Source organism: Ranitomeya imitator, chromosome 2 (genome assembly GCF_032444005.1).
Source record: "Ranitomeya imitator isolate aRanImi1 chromosome 2, aRanImi1.pri, whole genome shotgun sequence".
In the NCBI taxonomy this organism is placed as follows: domain Eukaryota; kingdom Metazoa; phylum Chordata; class Amphibia; order Anura; family Dendrobatidae; genus Ranitomeya; species Ranitomeya imitator.
The window spans coordinates 154418789-154437409 of NC_091283.1; the positions used below are offsets into that span (position 1 = coordinate 154418789).

General features: G+C 43.1%; 1 protein-coding gene across 1 annotated transcript in view; it reads right to left on the minus strand.

Moving 5' to 3' along the window:
• Positions 1 to 609: 609 nt before the first annotated feature.
• Positions 610 to 18621, minus strand: part of NCS1 (neuronal calcium sensor 1) — a 75535-nt gene continuing 57523 nt past the window's right edge. Inside the window, exons 3-8 of the mRNA XM_069747496.1 lie at positions 16406 to 16544; positions 16066 to 16144; positions 13880 to 13968; positions 13512 to 13589; positions 13234 to 13354; positions 610 to 1535 (exon numbers count right to left, since the gene is read on the minus strand). Coding sequence (XP_069603597.1) covers positions 13256 to 13354; positions 13512 to 13589; positions 13880 to 13968; positions 16066 to 16144; positions 16406 to 16544 — 484 coding nt within the window. The 3' untranslated portion in view covers positions 610 to 1535; positions 13234 to 13255. The remainder of the gene's footprint in view (positions 1536 to 13233; positions 13355 to 13511; positions 13590 to 13879; positions 13969 to 16065; positions 16145 to 16405; positions 16545 to 18621) is intronic.

Below are 18621 nucleotides of genomic sequence, written 5' to 3' on the forward strand. Positions count from 1 at the left end.
TTTTCACGGACCGTGTGCCCGTTTGAAAAACATGGAGACATGTCAGTGTTTGTGGGAATGCACGTATCACACGGACCCATTAAAGTCAATGGGTCCGTGTAAACACGTACCGCATACGGATGCTGTCCGTGTGCCATCTGTGTGCTGACCGTGTGCGTTTTTCCTGTCATGGTTAAAATTGTAAAAATTGTTGCAATACACGGACAGCACACGGATCCTAAAAACGTACTCACGGACATCACACGGATCCCACACGGATGGCCTACGTGAGCACATAGATAACTCCGCTCTCGTTTTCTCCGGTACCGGAATTATCTGGACATGCGAGACTGGCCTAAGGTAGATACAGCCGTTCTCACTAGCACCCCTTGTGGATACAGCTAGGTACTGTGTGTATGTATATGTGTGTGTGTGTATATATATATATATATATATATATATATATATATATATATATATATATATATATATATATATATATATATATATATATATATATATATATATATATATATATATATATATATACATATACATACATACATACATACATACACATATATATATATATATATATGTATATATATATATATATTTTTTTTATATATATATATATATATATATATATATATATTATAGAATTTCTTATTATATTTACATTTTTTCAGCTTAAAAAAGAAACCTACAAAGTATAAACTGAACAATCCTTTTTTTTTTAATTCTCACTCCTTAGGGAATATTTGTAACTTCTTGTTCTGCAGCACACAAAAATATCAGGACAAGAAAATCATAAAAAAATAAAAAATAAAATTACAAATTTACTTTCAAAGATACAGAGTCGGTACCTTTTTTTTTGCATAAAATAAAAATGCGTTAATGTACCGTGAAAAGAAAAGTGAATTGCAGCCAATATGACCCTCCGCGGCCCCAAAAGCTTGTGACACAACAAATATATACAAAATAAATAAAAAGATATGCTATACATATATGTATAAAAAAAAAATCACATATTCACAAAAAAAAGCACAATTCAGCATGGTGGACACCGCCCTGTGGCGGCCGCTCGCTGCTCTTCCCTTTTTTTTTTTTTTACCCCAAGAAGTCTTTTTTTTTTCTTCATAAAATACTGCAGGAGTGGGACGGCCTTGTCTGTAGTCTGACGTCGCCTCTTACGATCCTCCAGGGGTACAGTTTGAGGATTTGTGAGGTCTGGGGTGGGGTCCTTGGTCCTGGGGATTTGGGCCAGCTCATCCTTGTGAATAAAGTAATCCTCTCCGAGTGCGAGATAACACAAGAAGCAGCAAGAAGGAGACGGGATGCTGTAAAAACTGAAGCATGGCAGGTATCCGGGCGCACAGGCAGATGCTGCAGCGCCTCCTGCCGGCCGCCAGCGCTGGGCGAAGGTGATTGGGAAGAAGAGGGCATGTTAACATGGGTGTTCTCGTCCTGGCGCCGTATGGGAGTGATTGATAAGAGGAAGGTAAGCTGCTGACATTGGTCTGGTGGCACAGGGAAGATACTCGTATTCGGGGCATCTGCAAAAAAGAAGGAACAAACATCTAAAAATGAGCATAAATTAATATTGGGTACTGTGCGAACCCGACACAACACTTAGGCGGCTCATCTGGGTGTCAGATTCAATGGTAACCGCAATGCCTACGTGAGCACAATATGGCGGCTGACGACCAGTGCACTGCCGACTGCAGCATGGGAGACGGTGGCTGGCAAATCCCGCTGCCATTGGGGTCAGGCCACTATGGGGTGTCAGATTACCCAATGGTTAAAGGGGAGTATGGGACAAGAACATGGCTGCTTTCTTCCAGAATTAGCGCCACCCATGCTCATGGGCAGTGCATGGTACAACAGTCCAGCCCCGGACATATTTACCGACAGACAAGGCATTTCTGGGATAACCCAGCAAACCGGAAAACAAAACTGGAGCTGTTAACTAAAACTCTGCTGAAAACTATTTTGGGGTATTCCTGGGGCGATGAGTCTATTATTGCCCATTTTTGATCAAATGCTGATTCGTGTTGAATTCTAGACACAACCCATGGGAAGGAAAACTGGACACTTGTCCTGCTCTCACAGTTGATAGGTTGTCATTGTGCGCTGTATAGCCTTTATCTGCAATGATACATTGTAGCAAAGCCTCAGCACAGCAGAGAAATTGGTGCGAAAAGGGTGGTCTAGATAATGCACCCTCAGCGGGGATAGGTATCAGGTCTGTGCACAATCCCAGCATCTGGATGGGAAGAACTATATATTAAATCACTGGCATCAAGCAGAGACCCTAAAAAAATTCTTCTGAACCTTTACATAAAATAACCAACAAAGAGCAAATGATCAGACATATCGAACTCCTGCCGCCCATAACAGCTCTGGCAAAAATTAAGAGACCAACACATCAAATCCCTGTCATGGCTGGCCCAGACCTGAACCCCATTGAAGACCTCTGGAATGTAATCAAGAGGATGATGGATAGTCACAAGCCATCAAACAGAGAAGAACTGCTTACAGTTTTGCACCAGGAGCAGTGTGAAAGACTGGTGGAAAGCATGTCAAGAGGCATGAAAGCTGTGATTAAAAATCATGGTTATTCCACAAAATATTAATTTCTGAACTCTTCCTGAGTTAAAAGATTAGGATTGTTATTTCTAAATGATTATGAACTTGTTTTCTTTGCATTATTTGAGGCCTGAAAGCACTGGGTTTTTTTTAAATTTTGATCATTTCTCCTTTTCAGAAAATAAATACATAATTTATTGCTTGGAAATTCGGAGACATGTTGTCAGAAGTTTGCAGAATAAAAGAAAAAATTACATTTTACTCAAAAATATACCTATAAAGAGAAAAATCAGAGAAAATGAAAACTTTGCAGTTGTCTCTTAATTTTTGCCAGAGCTGTATGTGACTGATATTAGCCCCTCTTATAACGCTCCAGTACTGATATAACCTCCAGACATTACACCATATGTGCCTGATATCAGTCTCTTATAACGCTCCAGTACTGATATATCCTCCAGACATTACACCATATGTGACTGATATTAGCCCCTCTTATAACGCTCAGGTACTGATATATCCTCCAGACATTATACCATATGTGACTGATATCAGTCTCTTATAACGCTCCAGTACTGATATAACCTCCAGACATTACACCATATGTGACTGATAGCAGCCCCTCTTATAACGCTCCAGTACTGATATATCCTCCAGACATTACACCATATGTGACTGATATCAGCCCCTTATATAACGCTCCAGTACTGATATATCCTCCAGACATTACACCATATGTAACTGATATTAGCCCCTCTTATAACGCTCAGGTACTGATATATCCTCCAGACATTACACCATATGTGACTGATATCAGCCTCTCTTATAACGCTCAGGTACTGATATATCCTCCAGACATTACACCATATGTGACTGATAGCAGTCTCTTATAACGCTCCATGTTGTGAATTCCGCTCTTGGGCTCCCTCCGGTGGTTGTAAGTGGAACTTTTGTGAGTTCTGCTCTTGGGCTCCCTCTTGTGGTTTCTAGTGGTATGGCTGCTCCTTGGAGTTAGCTGTCATCAGCTGCCTCCACTTATCGTCTCTTCTGCTCGGCTATTTAGGCCTGGCTCTTTCAGCCAGTGCCACTTGTAAATGGTTCCTGGTTGGATTCACATCTCTTTGGAGTTCCCTGTTATCCTGACCAGTTCAGCAAAGCTAAGTTTTTGCTTGCTCTTTTCTGTCCATAGATTGTGGACTTATCCATTCTGTGCTTTCTATGTTCGTCCAGCTTATCAGTGTGAATTAATTCTGTCTTGCTGGAAGCTTTGGGAGGCAGATTTGCCCTCCACACCTTTAGTCAGGTGTGGAGATTTTTTGTATACTCTGCGTGGATTTTTGTAGTGTTTAATACTGACCGCACAGTATTCCATCCTGTCCTATCTATTTAGCTAGACTGGCCTCCTGTGCTCATCCTGGTTTCATTCTGTGTATGTCTTTTCCCTCTCCACTCACAGTCATTATTTGTGGGGGGCTAATCTATCCTTTGGGGATTTTCTCTGAGGCACGATAGCTTTCCTGCTTCTTTCTTTAGGGGTAGTTAGCTCTTAGGCTGTGACGAGATGCCTAGGGAGAGTTAGGAGCATTCCACGGCTACTTCTAGTGTTGTGTTGAGCTTAGGGACTGTGGTCAGTACAGTTACCACTTCCTTCAGAGCTCGTTCCATGTTGCTCCTAGACCACCGTATCATAACAGTACAAGTGGCCAAAAATGAATTAAATGCATCTCAAAAGAAGGAAAAGAAAGTTCTGAACCATTTTTTTTTCTGTGCTCTGGTTTGTCTTTTTTTTCCTCTTGATATCTGGTTGGTTCAGGATATATGCTTTGGCATGGATGTTCAGGGTTTGTTTTCTCATGTGGATCAACTTGCTGCAAGAGTACAGAGTATCCAGGACTATGTTGTCCAGACTCCGGCTTTAGAGCCTAGAATTCCTACTCCTGATTTGTTTTTTGGTGACAGATCCAAGTTTTTGAACTTTAAAAATAACTGCAAATTGTTTTTTGCTTTGAAACCCCGTTCTTCTGGTGATCCCATTCAGCAAGTAAAAATCATCATATCCTTGCTGCGTGGTGACCCTCAAGACTGGGCTTTTTCTCTTGAAACAGGGGATCCGGCATTATTGAATGTAGATGCATTTTTTCAAGCGCTCGGATTATTGTATGACGAACCTAATTCTGTGGATCATGCAGAAAAAAACCCTGTTGGCCTTGTGCCAAGGTCAGGAAGCGGCAGAGTTATACTGCCAGAAATTTAGAAAATGGTCTGTGCTTACTAAATGGAATGAAGAGGCTCTGGCTGCTATTTTCAGAAAAGGTATTTCTGAAACCCTTAAAGATGTTATGGTGGGCTTTCCTACGCCTGCCAGTTTGAGCGAATCTATGTCTCTAGCCATTCAGATAGATCAGCGTCTGCGCGAGCGCAAAGTTGTGCACCATATGGCAGTATCCTCTGAGTAAAGTCCTGAACCTATGCAATGTGATAGGATTTTGACTAGAGTAGAATGGCAGGAATTCAGACGTCAGCATAGGCTGTGTTTTTACTGTGGTGATTCGGCTCATGTTATCTCTGATTGCCCTAAGCGTACTAAGAGAGTCGCTAGGTCTGTTACCATTAGTACTATACAGCCTAAATTTCTCTTATCTGTGACCCTGATTTGCTCATTGTCGTCCTTTTCTGTCATGGCATTTGTGGATTCAGGCGCTGCCCTGAACTTAATGGACTTAGAATTCGCCAGGCGCTGTGGTTTTTCCTTGCAGCCTTTGCAGAGCCCTATTCCTTTGAGGGGGTATTGATGCTACACCCTTGGCCAAGGATAAACCTCAGTACTGGACACAGATGACTATGTACATGGCTCCTGCACATCAGGAAGATTGCCGTTTTCTGGTGTTGCATAACCTGCATGATGATGTTGTACTGGGATTTCCATGGTTACAGGAACATAATCTGGTGCTGATTGGAAAACTATGTCGGTGACTAGTTGGGGTTGTCGAGGAGTACATAGTGACGTTCCTTTGATGTCAATTTCCTCTTCCCCCTCTTCTGAGATCCCTGAGTTTTTGTCGGTTTTCCAGGATGTATTTGATGAGCCCAAGTCCAGTTCCCTTCCTCCGCACAGGGACTGTGATTGTGCTATTAACTTGATTCCTGGTTGCAAGTTCCCTAAGGGCCGACTTTTCAATCTGTCTGTGCCAGAGCATGCCGCCATGCGGAGTTATGTTTAGGAGTCTTTGGAGAAGGGGCATATTCGGCCCTCTTCGTCACCATTGGGAGCGGGTTTCTTTTTTGTTGCTAAGAAGGATGGCTCCTTGAGACCCTGTATTGATTATCATCTTCTTAATAAGATCACGGTCAAATTCCAATACCCCTTGCCTTTGCTTACTGATTTGTTTGCTCAGATTAAGGGGGCTAGTTGGTTTACTAAGATTGACCTCCGAGGGGCATATAATCTTGCTCGTATTAAACAGGGTGACGAATGGAAAACTGCATTTAATACGCCTGAAGGCCATTTTGAAAACCTTGTGATGCCATTTGGGCTCTCTAATGCTCCATCTGTGTTCCAGTCTTTCATGCATGATATTTTCCGCAATTATCTTGATAAATTCATGGTCGTATATTTGGATGATATTTTGATTTTTTCCGATGATTGGGAGTCTCATGTGAAGCAGGTCAGGATGGTGTTCCAGATCCTTCGTGATAATGCTTTATTTGTGAAGGGGTCTAAGTGCCTATTCGGAGTTCAGAAGGTCTCTTTTTTGGGTTTTATTTTTTCTCCCTCGTCTATAGAAATGGATCCTGTTAAGGTCCAAGCTATTCATGACTGGATCCAACCCACATCTGTGAAGGGTCTTCAAACATTTTTGGGCTTTGCTAATTTCTATCGCCGTTTCATTGCCAAATTTTCCAGTGTGGTTAAGCCCCTTACTGATTTGACGAAGAAAGGCGCTGATGTGACGAATTGATCCTCTGAGGCTGTTGAGGCCTTTCAGGAGCTTAAACGCCGATTTACTTCTGCCCCTGTGTTGCGTCAGCCGGATGTTTCTCTTCCTTTTCAGGTTGAGGTCGACGCTTCTGAGATTGGGGCAGGGGCCGTTTTGTCTCAGAGGGAGTCTGATGGTTCTTTGATGAAACCGTGTGCTTTTTTTTTTCCAGAAAGTTTTCGCCTGCGGAACGCAATTATGATGTCGGCAATCGGGAGTTGTTGGCTATGAAGTGGGCGTTTGAGGAGTGGCGACATTGGCTTGAGGGAGCTAAACACCGTGTTGTGGTCCTGACCGATCATAAGAATCTGATTTACCTTGAGTCGGCCAAGCGGCTGAATCCTAGACAGGCTCGATGGTCCCTGTTTTTCTCCCGCTTTGATTTTGTGGTCTCGTATCTTCCGGATCTAAGAATGTTAAGGCTGATGCCCTCTCTAGGAGTTTTTCGCCTGATTCTCCTGGAGTCCTTGAGCCGGTTGGCATTCTTAAGGAGGGGGTGATTTTTTCTGCTATCTCCCCTGATTTGCGGCGGGTGCTTCAGGAATTTCAGGCTGATAGGCCTGACCGCTGTCCAGTGGGGAAGCTGTTTGTTCCTGATAGATGGAAAAGTAAGGTAATTTCTGAGGTTCATTGTTCAGTGTTGGCTGGTCATCCTGGGATTTTTGGTACCAGAGATTTGGTTGCTAGGTCCTTTTGGTGGCCTTCCTTGTCGCGCGATGTGCGTGCCTTTGTGCAGTCCTGTGGGACTTGCGCCCGGGCCAAGCCTTGCTGTTCCCGCACTAGTGGGTTGCTTTTGCCTTTGCCGGTCCCTGAGAGGCCCTGGACGCATATTTCCATGGATTTTATTTCGGATCTTCCTGTTTCCCAGAAGATGTCTGTTATGTGGGTTGTTTGTGACCGGTTCTCTAAAATGGTCCATCTGGTACCGTTGCCTTCCTCCTCAGATCTGGTTCCATTATTTTTTCAGCATGTGGTTCGTTTGCATAGCATTCTGGAGAATATTGTGTCTGAATGATTGGGTGTCTTTCTTGCCATTGGCCGAGTTTGCCCTTAATAATCGGGCTAGTTCGGCTACTTTAGTTTCACCTTTCTTTTGTAATTTTGGTTTTCATCCTCGTTTTCCTTCTGGGCAGGTTGAGCCTTCTCATTGTCCTGGTGTTGATTCTGTGGTGGACAGGCTGCAGCAGATTTGGACTCATGTGGTGGACAATTTGACGTTGTCTCAGGAAAGGGCTCAACATTTTGCTAACCGCCGTCGGTGTGTTGGTCCCCGGCTTCGTGTGGGGGATTTGGTTTGGTTGTCTTCTCGTCATGTTCCTATGACGGTTTCTTCTCCTAAGTTTAAGCCTCGGTTTATTGGTCCTTATAAAATTTCTGAAATTATTAATCCGGTGTCTTTTCGTTTGGCTCTTCCAGCCTCTTTTGCCATTCATAATGTTTTCCATAGATCTTTCTTGTGGAGATATGTGGTGCCCGTTGTTCCCTCGGTTGACCCTCCTGCCCCGGTGTTGGTTGAGGGAGAGTTGGAATATGAGGTTGAGAAGATTTTGGATTCTCGTTTTTCGAGGCGGAGGCTTCAGTATCTTGTCAACTGGAAGGGTTATGGCCAGGAGGATAATTCTTGGGTTGTTGCCTCCGATGTCCATGCCACCGATTTGGTTCGTGGCTTTTCACTTGGCTCGTCCTGATCAGCCTGGGGGCTCTGGTGAGGGTTCGGTGAGCTCTCCTCAAGGGGGGGGGGGGGTTCTGTTGTGAATTCCGCTCTTGGGCTCCCTCCGGTGGTTGTAAGTGGCACTTTTGTGAGTTCTGCTCTTGGGCTCCCTCTTGTGGTTTCTAGTGGTATGGCTGCTCCTTGGAGTTAGCTGTCATCAGCTGCCTCCACTTATTGTCTCTTCTGCTCGGCTATTTAGGCCTGGCTCTTTCTTCAGCCAGTGCCACTTGTAAATGGTTCCTGGTTGGATTCACATCTCTTTGGAGTTCCCTGTTATTCTGACCAGTTCAGCAAAGCTAAGTTTTTGCTTGCTCTTTTCTGTCCATAGATTGTGGACTTATCCATTCTGTGCTTTCTATGTTCGTCCAGCTTATCAGTGTGAATTAATTCTGTCTTGCTGGAAGCTCTGGGAGGCAGATTTGCCCTCCACACCTTTAGTCAGGTGTGGAGGTTTTTTGTATACTCTGCGTGGATTTTTGTAGTGTTTAATATGTAGTGTTTAAAACATTAGACTTGAACAAAGAAGATCCAGGAAAACATACTCAGAAGGGAGGTAAGAACATTTCTAAAACAATCCACAGCGAGGAGATTGGAACAAAACAAAATCCTCTAAACTGCATGCTTGCAAACGCCAGAAGCCTGACAAACAAGATGGAGGAACTAGAAGCAGAAATATCTACAGGTAACTTTGACATAGTGGGAATAACCGAGACATGGTTAGATGAAAGCTATGACTGGGCAGTTAACTTACAGGGTTACAGTCTGTTTAGAAAGGATCGTAAAAATCGGAGAGGAGGAGGGGTTTGTCTCTATGTAAAGTCTTGTCTAAAGTCCACTTTAAGGGAGGATATTAGCGAAGGAAATGAGGATGTCGAGTCCATATGGGTCGAAATTCATGGAGGGAAAAATGGTAACAAAATTCTCATTGGGGTCTGTTACAAACCCCCAAATATAACAGAAACCATGGAAAGTCTACTTCTAAAGCAGATAGATGAAGCTGCAATCCATAATGAGGTCCTGGTTATGGGGGACTTTAACTACCCGGATATTAACTGGGAAACAGAAACCTGTGAAACCCATAAAGGCAACAGGTTTCTGCTAATAACCAAGAAAAATTATCTTTCACAATTGGTGCAGAATCCAACCAGAGGAGCAGCACTTTTAGACCTAATACTATCTAATAGACCTGACAGAATAACAAATCTGCAGGTGGTCGGGCATCTAGGAAATAGCGACCACAATATTGTACAGTTTCACCTGTCTTTCACTAGGGGGACTTGTCAGGGAGTCACAAAAACACTGAACTTTAGGAAGGCAAAGTTTTACCAGCTTAGAGATGCCCTTAATCTGGTAGACTGGGACAATATCCTCAGAAATGAGAATACAGATAATAAATGGGAAATGTTTAAGAACATCCTAAATAGGCAGTGTAAGCGGTTTATACCTTGTGGGAATAAAAGGACTAGAAATAGGAAAAACCCAATGTGGCTAAACAAAGAAGTAAGACAGGCAATTAACAGTAAAAAGAAAGCATTTGCACTACTAAAGCAGGATGGCACCATTGAAGCTCTAAAAAACTATAGGGAGAAAAATACTTTATCTAAAAAACTAATTAAAGCTGCCAAAAAGGAAACAGAGAAGCACATTGCTAAGGAGAGTAAAACTAATCCCAAACTGTTCTTCAACTATATCAATAGTAAAAGAATAAAAACTGAAAATGTAGGCCCCTTAAAAAATAGTGAGGAAAGAATGGTTGTAGATGACGAGGAAAAAGCTAACATATTAAACACCTTCTTCTCCACGGTATTCACGGTGGAAAATGAAATGCTAGGTGAAATCCCAAGAAACAATGAAAACCCTATATTAAGGGTCACCAATCTAACCCAAGAAGAGGTGCGAAACCGGCTAAATAAGATTAAAATAGATAAATCTCCGGGTCCGGATGGCATACACCCACGAGTACTAAGAGAACTAAGTAATGTAATAGATAAACCATTATTTCTTATTTTTAGGGACTCTATAGCGACAGGGTCTGTTCCGCAGGATTGGCGCATAGCAAATGTGGTGCCAATATTCAAAAAGGGCTCTAAAAGTGAACCTGGAAATTATAGGCCAGTAAGTCTAACCTCTATTGTTGGTAAAATATTTGAAGGGTTTCTGAGGGATGTTATTCTGGATTATCTCAATGAGAATAACTGTTTAACTCCATATCAGCATGGGTTTATGAGAAATCGCTCCTGTCAAACCAATCTAATCAGTTTTTATGAAGAGGTAAGCTATAGGCTGGACCACGGTGAGTCATTGGACGTGGTATATCTCGATTTTTCCAAAGCGTTTGATACCGTGCCGCACAAGAGGTTGGTACACAAAATGAGAATGCTTGGTCTGGGGGAAATTGTGTGTAAATGGGTTAGTAACTGGCTTAGTGATAGAAAGCAGAGGGTGGTTATAAATGGTATAGTCTCTAACTGGGTCGCTGTGACCAGTGGGGTACCGCAGGGGTCAGTATTGGGACCTGTTCTCTTCAACATATTCATTAATGATCTGGTAGAAGGTTTACACAGTAAAATATCGATATTTGCAGATGATACAAAACTATGTAAAGCAGTTAATACAAGAGAAGATAGTATTCTGCTACAGATGGATCTGGATAAGTTGGAAACTTGGGCTGAAAGGTGGCAGATGAGGTTTAACAATGATAAATGTAAGGTTATACACATGGGAAGAAGGAATCAATGTCACCATTACACACTGAATGGGAAACCACTGGGTAAATCTGACAGGGAGAAGGACTTGGGGATCCTAGTTAATGATAAACTTACCTGGAGCAGCCAGTGCCAGGCAGCAGCTGCCAAGGCAAACAGGATCATGGGGTGCATTAAAAGAGGTCTGGATACACATGATGAGAGCATTATACTGCCTCTGTACAAATCCCTAGTTAGACCGCACATGGAGTACTGTGTCCAGTTTTGGGCACCGGTGCTCAGGAAGGATATAATGGAACTAGAGAGAGTACAAAGGAGGGCAACAAAATTAATAAAGGGGATGGGAGAACTACAATACCCAGATAGATTAGCGAAATTAGGATTATTTAGTCTAGAAAAAAGACGACTGAGGGGCGATCTAATAACCATGTATAAGTATATAAGGGGACAATACAAATATCTCGCTGAGGATCTGTTTATACCAAGGAAGGTGACGGGCACAAGGGGGCATTCTCTGTGTCTGGAGGAGAGAAGGTTTTTCCACCAACATAGAAGAGGATTCTTTACTGTTAGGGCAGTGAGAATCTGGAATTGCTTGCCTGAGGAGGTGGTGATGGCGAACTCAGTCGAGGGGTTCAAGAGAGGCCTGGATGTCTTCCTGGAGCAGAACAATATTGTATCATACAATTAGGTTCTGTAGAAGGACGTAGATCTGGGGATTTATTATGATGGAATATAGGCTGAACTGGATGGACAAATGTCTTTTTTCGGCCTTACTAACTATGTTACTATGTTACTGACCGCACAGTATTCCATCCTGTCCTATCTATTTAGCTAGACTGGCCTCCTGTGCAAATCCTGGTTTCATTCTGTGTATGTCTTTTCCCTCTCCACTCACAGTCATTATTTGTGGGGGGCTAATCTATCCTTTGGGGATTTTCTCTGAGGCAAGATAGCTTTCCTGCTTCGTTCTTTAGGGGTAGTTAGCTCTTAGGCTGTGACGAGATGCCTAGGGAGAGTTAGGAGCATTCCACGGCTACTTCTAGTGTTGTGTTGAGCTTAGGGACTGCGGTCAGTATAGTTACCACTTCCTTCAGAGCTCGTTCCATGTTGCTCCTAGACCACCGTATCATAACAGCTCCAGTACTGATATAACCTCCAGACATTACACCATGTGACTGATATCAGTCTCTTATAACGCTCCAGTACTGATATATCCTCCAGACATTACACCATATGTGACTGATACCAGCCCCTCTTATAACGCTCCAGTACTGATATATCCTCCAGACATTACACCATATGTGACTCATACCGGCCTCTTATAACGCTGTGGTACTGATATACAGTGGGTACGGAAAGTATTCAGACACCTTTACATTTTTCACTGTTTGTTTCATTGCAGCCATTTGGTAAATTAAAAAAGTTAATTTTTTCTCATTAATGTTCACTCTGCACCCCATCTTGACTGAAAAAAAAAAAACAAATGTAGAAATTTTTGCAAACGGGTCTGAATACTTTACGTACCCGCTGTAACTTATTATGATACTTTGTGCTATGGCTCTGCAGCGCCCCCTTGTGGTCATGCTATGGTTATACTGAGTCTTCCTTTCTCTGTTTTCGATGGTTTCATCTGGTTACAGTCACTTGCGGCTGTCACCAGCACAGTCTTTTCCTTGGGATTTCACACAGTGCTATGTAGGACAGCTCATATTGTGACATGGAGCTGTGAAGGCCGGGCGGCTGACGATTCCCAAGGGAGGCCCCTGTTAGTGTTTATCAGCACAGAAGATGGGGTCTGCACCGATGCCGGAGGAGAACTGACAACTCCTGGGCTGCTTTGTACAGCATGCTGTAGTCAGTAGCATGGCCAGAAATCTGCATTATAAGAGCAGGATCCCATTCCCTGAGATCTAACATGAGAATTTCTCGTGCAGAATCTACACGGTTGATGCAGATTTGGAAGTGGATGTCTGTGGGATCATATTATAGGATCAGTGCTCCTATAATGTGACACGAGGGTCCACAGTAGCCCCCACACATCCTATACTCGCCCCATTTCCAGAAGTGCATTGCAAGTGACACCAGAGTTCCTCAATGCAAACACCTTCCCCTGCACCGCAAAAGGGCACCAGTGATGTGTTGGAAGGAGTTTCTGGAACTTGTAGTCCTACAAGAGGTAGACTAACAGTGCAAGTCCAACCAGATCTTCCCATTAGTGGATGATAATCTGGATCCTCCCAATCCCAGACACCAGCTACAATTAATGACTTACACACAGTGGTGGTTGGCGGTCCCTATACCAGCCCGTCGTATAGTGATAGCGCTTGCACAATTGAGGGGTCTGCCTTTGATCCTTCCTGAAACTCCTGCAGGGTAAGCTTACCATCTGAGTTCTGGAAAGAAAGTGCAACAAGGGTTAATATCGGCTCCTGATGGAAGGCAGATTTCTCATTTATTTGAAGTGGGGGTTTTTTTTGGGTGGGATTTCCGCAAGCTCCATTAAGGAGCATAGAAATGTCTTAAAAGAACTCTCTCGTTTGCTTCTCTCACCTTGTCCATCATCGCAAAGATCCGGTCTACCCTCTTCTCTGGGGTGTTCTCCTCCTCAGGAAGCTCCACTGTGTTCCCCTGCAAGGAACAGACGTATTAATGTAAACCCCCCTAGGGAGGCATTCTTTCCCCTATAAAGTACTGTGTCATCGACCCCTGGAGTTCTCCTTTACATACAGTCTGTGACAATTATATAGTAAGAAGTAACCGACATGGTGTTTGACAATTATCCGGTCGTGTCCAGCTGCTGGGGACTATAGCAAGCATGCAGAGTAATGCAGGAAGGCAATCAGCCGATATGTGTACGGGGGAGCCCCGCCGATATGTGTACGGGGGAACCCCGCAGTGTCAGGGTCTGGGAATCTTACCACCATCTGGTAGATGGCATCCACTATGTCCAGCATCTCGTTCCGTGTGATGTAGCCGTCGTTATCCAGATCGTAGAGTTTGAAAGCCCCTAGAGAAAGAGAATCATGGACCTGGGAGATCAGTCATCTGAGAAGCGGAACAGTCAGACATGTGCAGACAGCGGACGTCATCACAGACACTTTTAGCACTCTTGTGGGTGTGGCTTAACAGGAGGGCGGGGCTTCAAAAACAAATTTACTATAATTTGTTTTTTTATTCATGATGGAAACCCTGAGTCAGATGTGACTAGAGCCTTGGCCGTATTGGTGGCTGCCACCTGAAAAAGTCCTCACATGCTAATGCACTGACATATTACTATATAATGCAGTGACATCACATACTAATGCAGTGAAATACACTCAATGCCAAAAGTGTTGGCGCCCTTGAAACTATTCCAGAAAATTAAGTATTTCTCCTAGAAAATTATTACACCTACACTTTTTTTTTATGCACCTGTTTATTTCCTCTGTGTATAATGGAACAATACAAAAAAAATAGAAGAAAAGGTATATTGGACATGATTTCACACACAACCCCAAAAATGGACTGGACAAAATTGTTGGCACTTTTCCAAAAATTGTGAGCAACCAACTTTTGTTTCAAGCATGTGATGCTTGTTCAAACTCGCCGGTGGCAAGAAACAGGTGTGGGCGATATGAAAATCACACCTGAAGCCAGATAAAAGGGGAGTTTATTTAATCTTTGCATTTGTGTGTGCCTCATTAAGTATGCAGAACAGAAAGAGAAGAGAACTGTGTGAGGACTTAAGATCCAAAATTGCTAACAATATTATTATTATTATTTATTATTATAGCGCCATATATTCCATGGCGCTTTACATGTGAGGAGGGGTATACATAATAAAAACAGGTACAATAATCTTGAACAGTACAAGTCACAACTGGTACAGGAGGAGAGAGGACCCTGCCCGTGAGGGCTCACAATCTACAATATCAACAATCTCAAGGTTACAAAAGCATCTCCAGAGATCTTGATGTTTCTTCATCCACAGTGTGCAACATAAAGAAGTTTACAACCCATGGCACTGTAACCAATCTCCCTGGACGTGGACAGCAGAGAAAAATTGATGAAAGGTTGCAATGCAATCAAGTTCCAAAGAAATTCAAGCTGTCCTGCAGGTTCAGGGTGCATTGGTGTCAGTGTGAACAATCCATTGGCCTTTGAATTAAATGAAACGCTATGGCAAGAGACCCAGGGTGACACCACTGCTGACACAGAGACCTAAAAAAGCTAGGCTGCAGTATACCAAAATGTACGTTGTACGTAAGCCAAAATCCTTCTGAGAAAGCATCTTGTGGACTGATGATACAAAGATAGAGCTTTTTGGTAAAGCACATCACTCTACTGTTTACCGAAAACACCATGAGGCCTACATAGAAAAGAACACTGTACATACAGTCAAATATGGTGGAAGTTCAAAGATGTTTTGGGGTTGCTTTTCTGTCTCTGGCACTAGGTTCCTTGACCGTGTGCAAGGCATTATGAAATCTGAAGATTACCAAAGGATTTTGGGTCGCAATGTACTGCCCATTGTCAGAAAGCTGGGTTTGCGTCCTAGGTCATGGGCCTTCCAGCAGGACAATGACCCTAAACATACTTCAAGAAGCCCCCAGAAATGGATGGAAACAAAGTGCTGGTGAGTTTTGAACTGACCAGCAATGGGTCCGGACCTAAATCCCATTTAATACATGTGGAGAGATCTTAAAATTGCTGTTGGGATAAGGCGACTTCACATATGAGAGACCTGGAGCAGTTTACAAAAGAAAAGTGATCCAAAATTCCAGTTGAGAGGTGTAAGAAGCTTGTTGATTGATGGTTATAGGAAGCGATTGATTGCAGTTATTTATTCCAAAGGGCAGGCAACTAAATATTAAGTTCAGGGTGCCAACAATTTTGTCCCGCCCGTTTTGGGGATTTTGTGTGAAATAATGTCCAATTTGCCTTTTTTTTGTGTTGTTCCAATACACACAAAGGAAATATATGTGTGTATTACAAAAAGTGTAATTGCAATAATTTTCTGGGAGACATACTTCATTTTCTGGAACAATTTCAAGGGTGCCAACACTTTTGGCCATGACTGTACTATAATGCAGAGACATCCCATACATGTCCGGAGATCACTCACATCTCAGCTTCTCATCCAGCGTGCCACGTGAAGTCACCGACAAGGCCTGGATAAATTCTGCAAATTCGATCTTCCCATCCTGCAATAATAAACTTGTTGTTACAATCCACAATAAATGTTACATACAAATTAGTCGAGAAGTAAAACACTACAACTGCCATTATCCCCACGTCAACTCTGATGCCTGAGTCACTAATGATTGTATCAGGTAACTGCAAAACTAGCAGATCCTCAATAAAATCAAGAACTGGATCCACTAGCACATGATCATAGGAGAACTGGCGGGGAGGACTACATATCAATTGTCTTCTCTTTAGGTGTTAGATGACTGGGAACTTACTTTGTTCTCATCAAAAACATTGAAGACAAAAGTGGCGAATTTTGTGGGGTCTCCAAACGGGAAGAACTGTTTGTAAATCTTCTGGAAGCCGGCTGCGTCCAGCTGACCACTAGGACAGTCTTTGATAAAGCCTTTGTACCTGCAGGAGGAAGATGAAGGAGGATTACACCCATTATCTCAGGAGCTTGCAGATGGGGGTATTGGGGACCCCAATCCCCAATATGGCCCCAGTGACAGGCTCACTACATAATATAAGGCCATACAAAAACATACATCTCCATTCATAAAGCTTCACCGCCTGCAACACAGCAGACAGCTGAAGAGGATTGTCAATGAAGAATACATCTACCTTCACGGTTCCTATCTACAAAATATCATCTATTTGGGGTTAGTATCCCTTTAAATGGACGCAGTCAGGAAATGAGCTGTCACTAGAAATTCCTCAATTCCATAAATCACAGTGAAGTCCATTATCTTTATCCTTGTATCTTTTCATTCAATATTTCATCAATGTAAAGAGATCAGATAACGCACGAGGAACTATCATCAAGAAAGAGCGATATATATTACACACCTGCAGCGAGGGTGTTAGTACAGAAGATAAGCAGCAAAAAGACAGACCGAGGTGTAACATCAAAGCATTTACTTATCTACATACATCTAAAATTCAGTGATAATTAATTGGTCATTATATGATATATCTTATCAGCTCAAAGAATAAACAATTCACAGCACCTCATAGCAAATACAGGGTTAACTTTTACCCACAAAAGAGGCGCACGTCAATTCTAGAGAGTCCTTCCCGGGAAACATCCAAACATTTAAGTAGAAAATGAAGACAGCGCCTCAAACGTTGGTGAAAAATCGCAGTTCCTTCATTCTGCCCTCTGTGGCAACATTTCGATTTACATCATGTAGATCGAAACGTCGCCACAGAGGGCAGAATAAAGGAACTGCGATTTTTCACCAACGTTTGAGGCGCTGTCTTCATTTTCTACTTAAATATCTTATTAGCTATGATACAAAACTGTAAAATCCCAGCTTCCCATCACATAGCTATAGAAATACCTGATAGCATTCTACCTGTAGTCACCACTAGGGGGAGCCCCCTGTATACAGACATACATAAGATCCTGTCTGCAGCCACCACTAGGGGGAGCCCCCTGTATACAGAGATGCATGACAAGATCCTGTCTACAGCCACCACTAGGGGGAGCTCCCTGTATACAGAGATACACAAGATTCTGTCTGCAGTCACCACTGGAGGAACTCCCTATATACAGAGATACATAAGATTCTGTCTGCAGTCACTACTAGGAGGAGCTCCCTGTATACAGAGAAACATAAGATCCTGTCTGCAGGCACCACTGGGGGAGCTCCCTGTATACAGAGATACATGACAAGTTTCTGTCTGCAGCCACCACTAGAGGGAGCTCCCTGTATATAGAGATAAGTAAGATTCTGTCTGCAGCCACCACTAGGGGAAGCTCCCTGCATACAGAGAAACATAAGATCCTGTCTGCAGCCACCACTAGGGGTAGCTCCCTGTATACAGAGATACATGATAAGGTTCTGTCTGCAGCCACCACTAGAGGGAGCTCCCTGTATATAGAGATAATTAGTAAGATTCTGTCTGCAGCCACCACTGGGGGAGCTCCCTGTGTACAGAGATACATGATAAGGTTCTGTCTGCAGCCACCACTAGGGGGAGCTCCCTGTATACAGAGATACATGATGAGGTTCTGTCTGCAGCCACCACTAGGGGGAGCTCCCTGTATACAGAGATACATGATAAGATTCTGTCTACAGCCAGCACTAGGGAGAGCTCACTGTATACAGAGATACATGATAAGATCCTGTCTGCAGCCACCACTAGGGGGAGCTCCCTGTATAGAGATAATTAGTAAGATTCTGTCTACAGCCACCACTAGGGGGAGCTCCCTGTATACAGTGATACATAAGATTCTGTCTGCAGCCATCACTAGGGGGAGTTCCCTGTATACAGTGATACATAAGATTCCGTCTGCAGCCATCACTAGGGGGAGCTCCTGTATACAGATTTGTACACCACTGAGTGTTAGATTATTAAAGGGAACCTGTCAGCAGGATTGTGCACAGTAACCTGCAGTGTCAGGTCGGCGATGTTATACTGATTACAATGATACCTTGGTTGATGAAAACAGTCTTGTGGCTGTGTAATCTTTATTTTCAGTTAA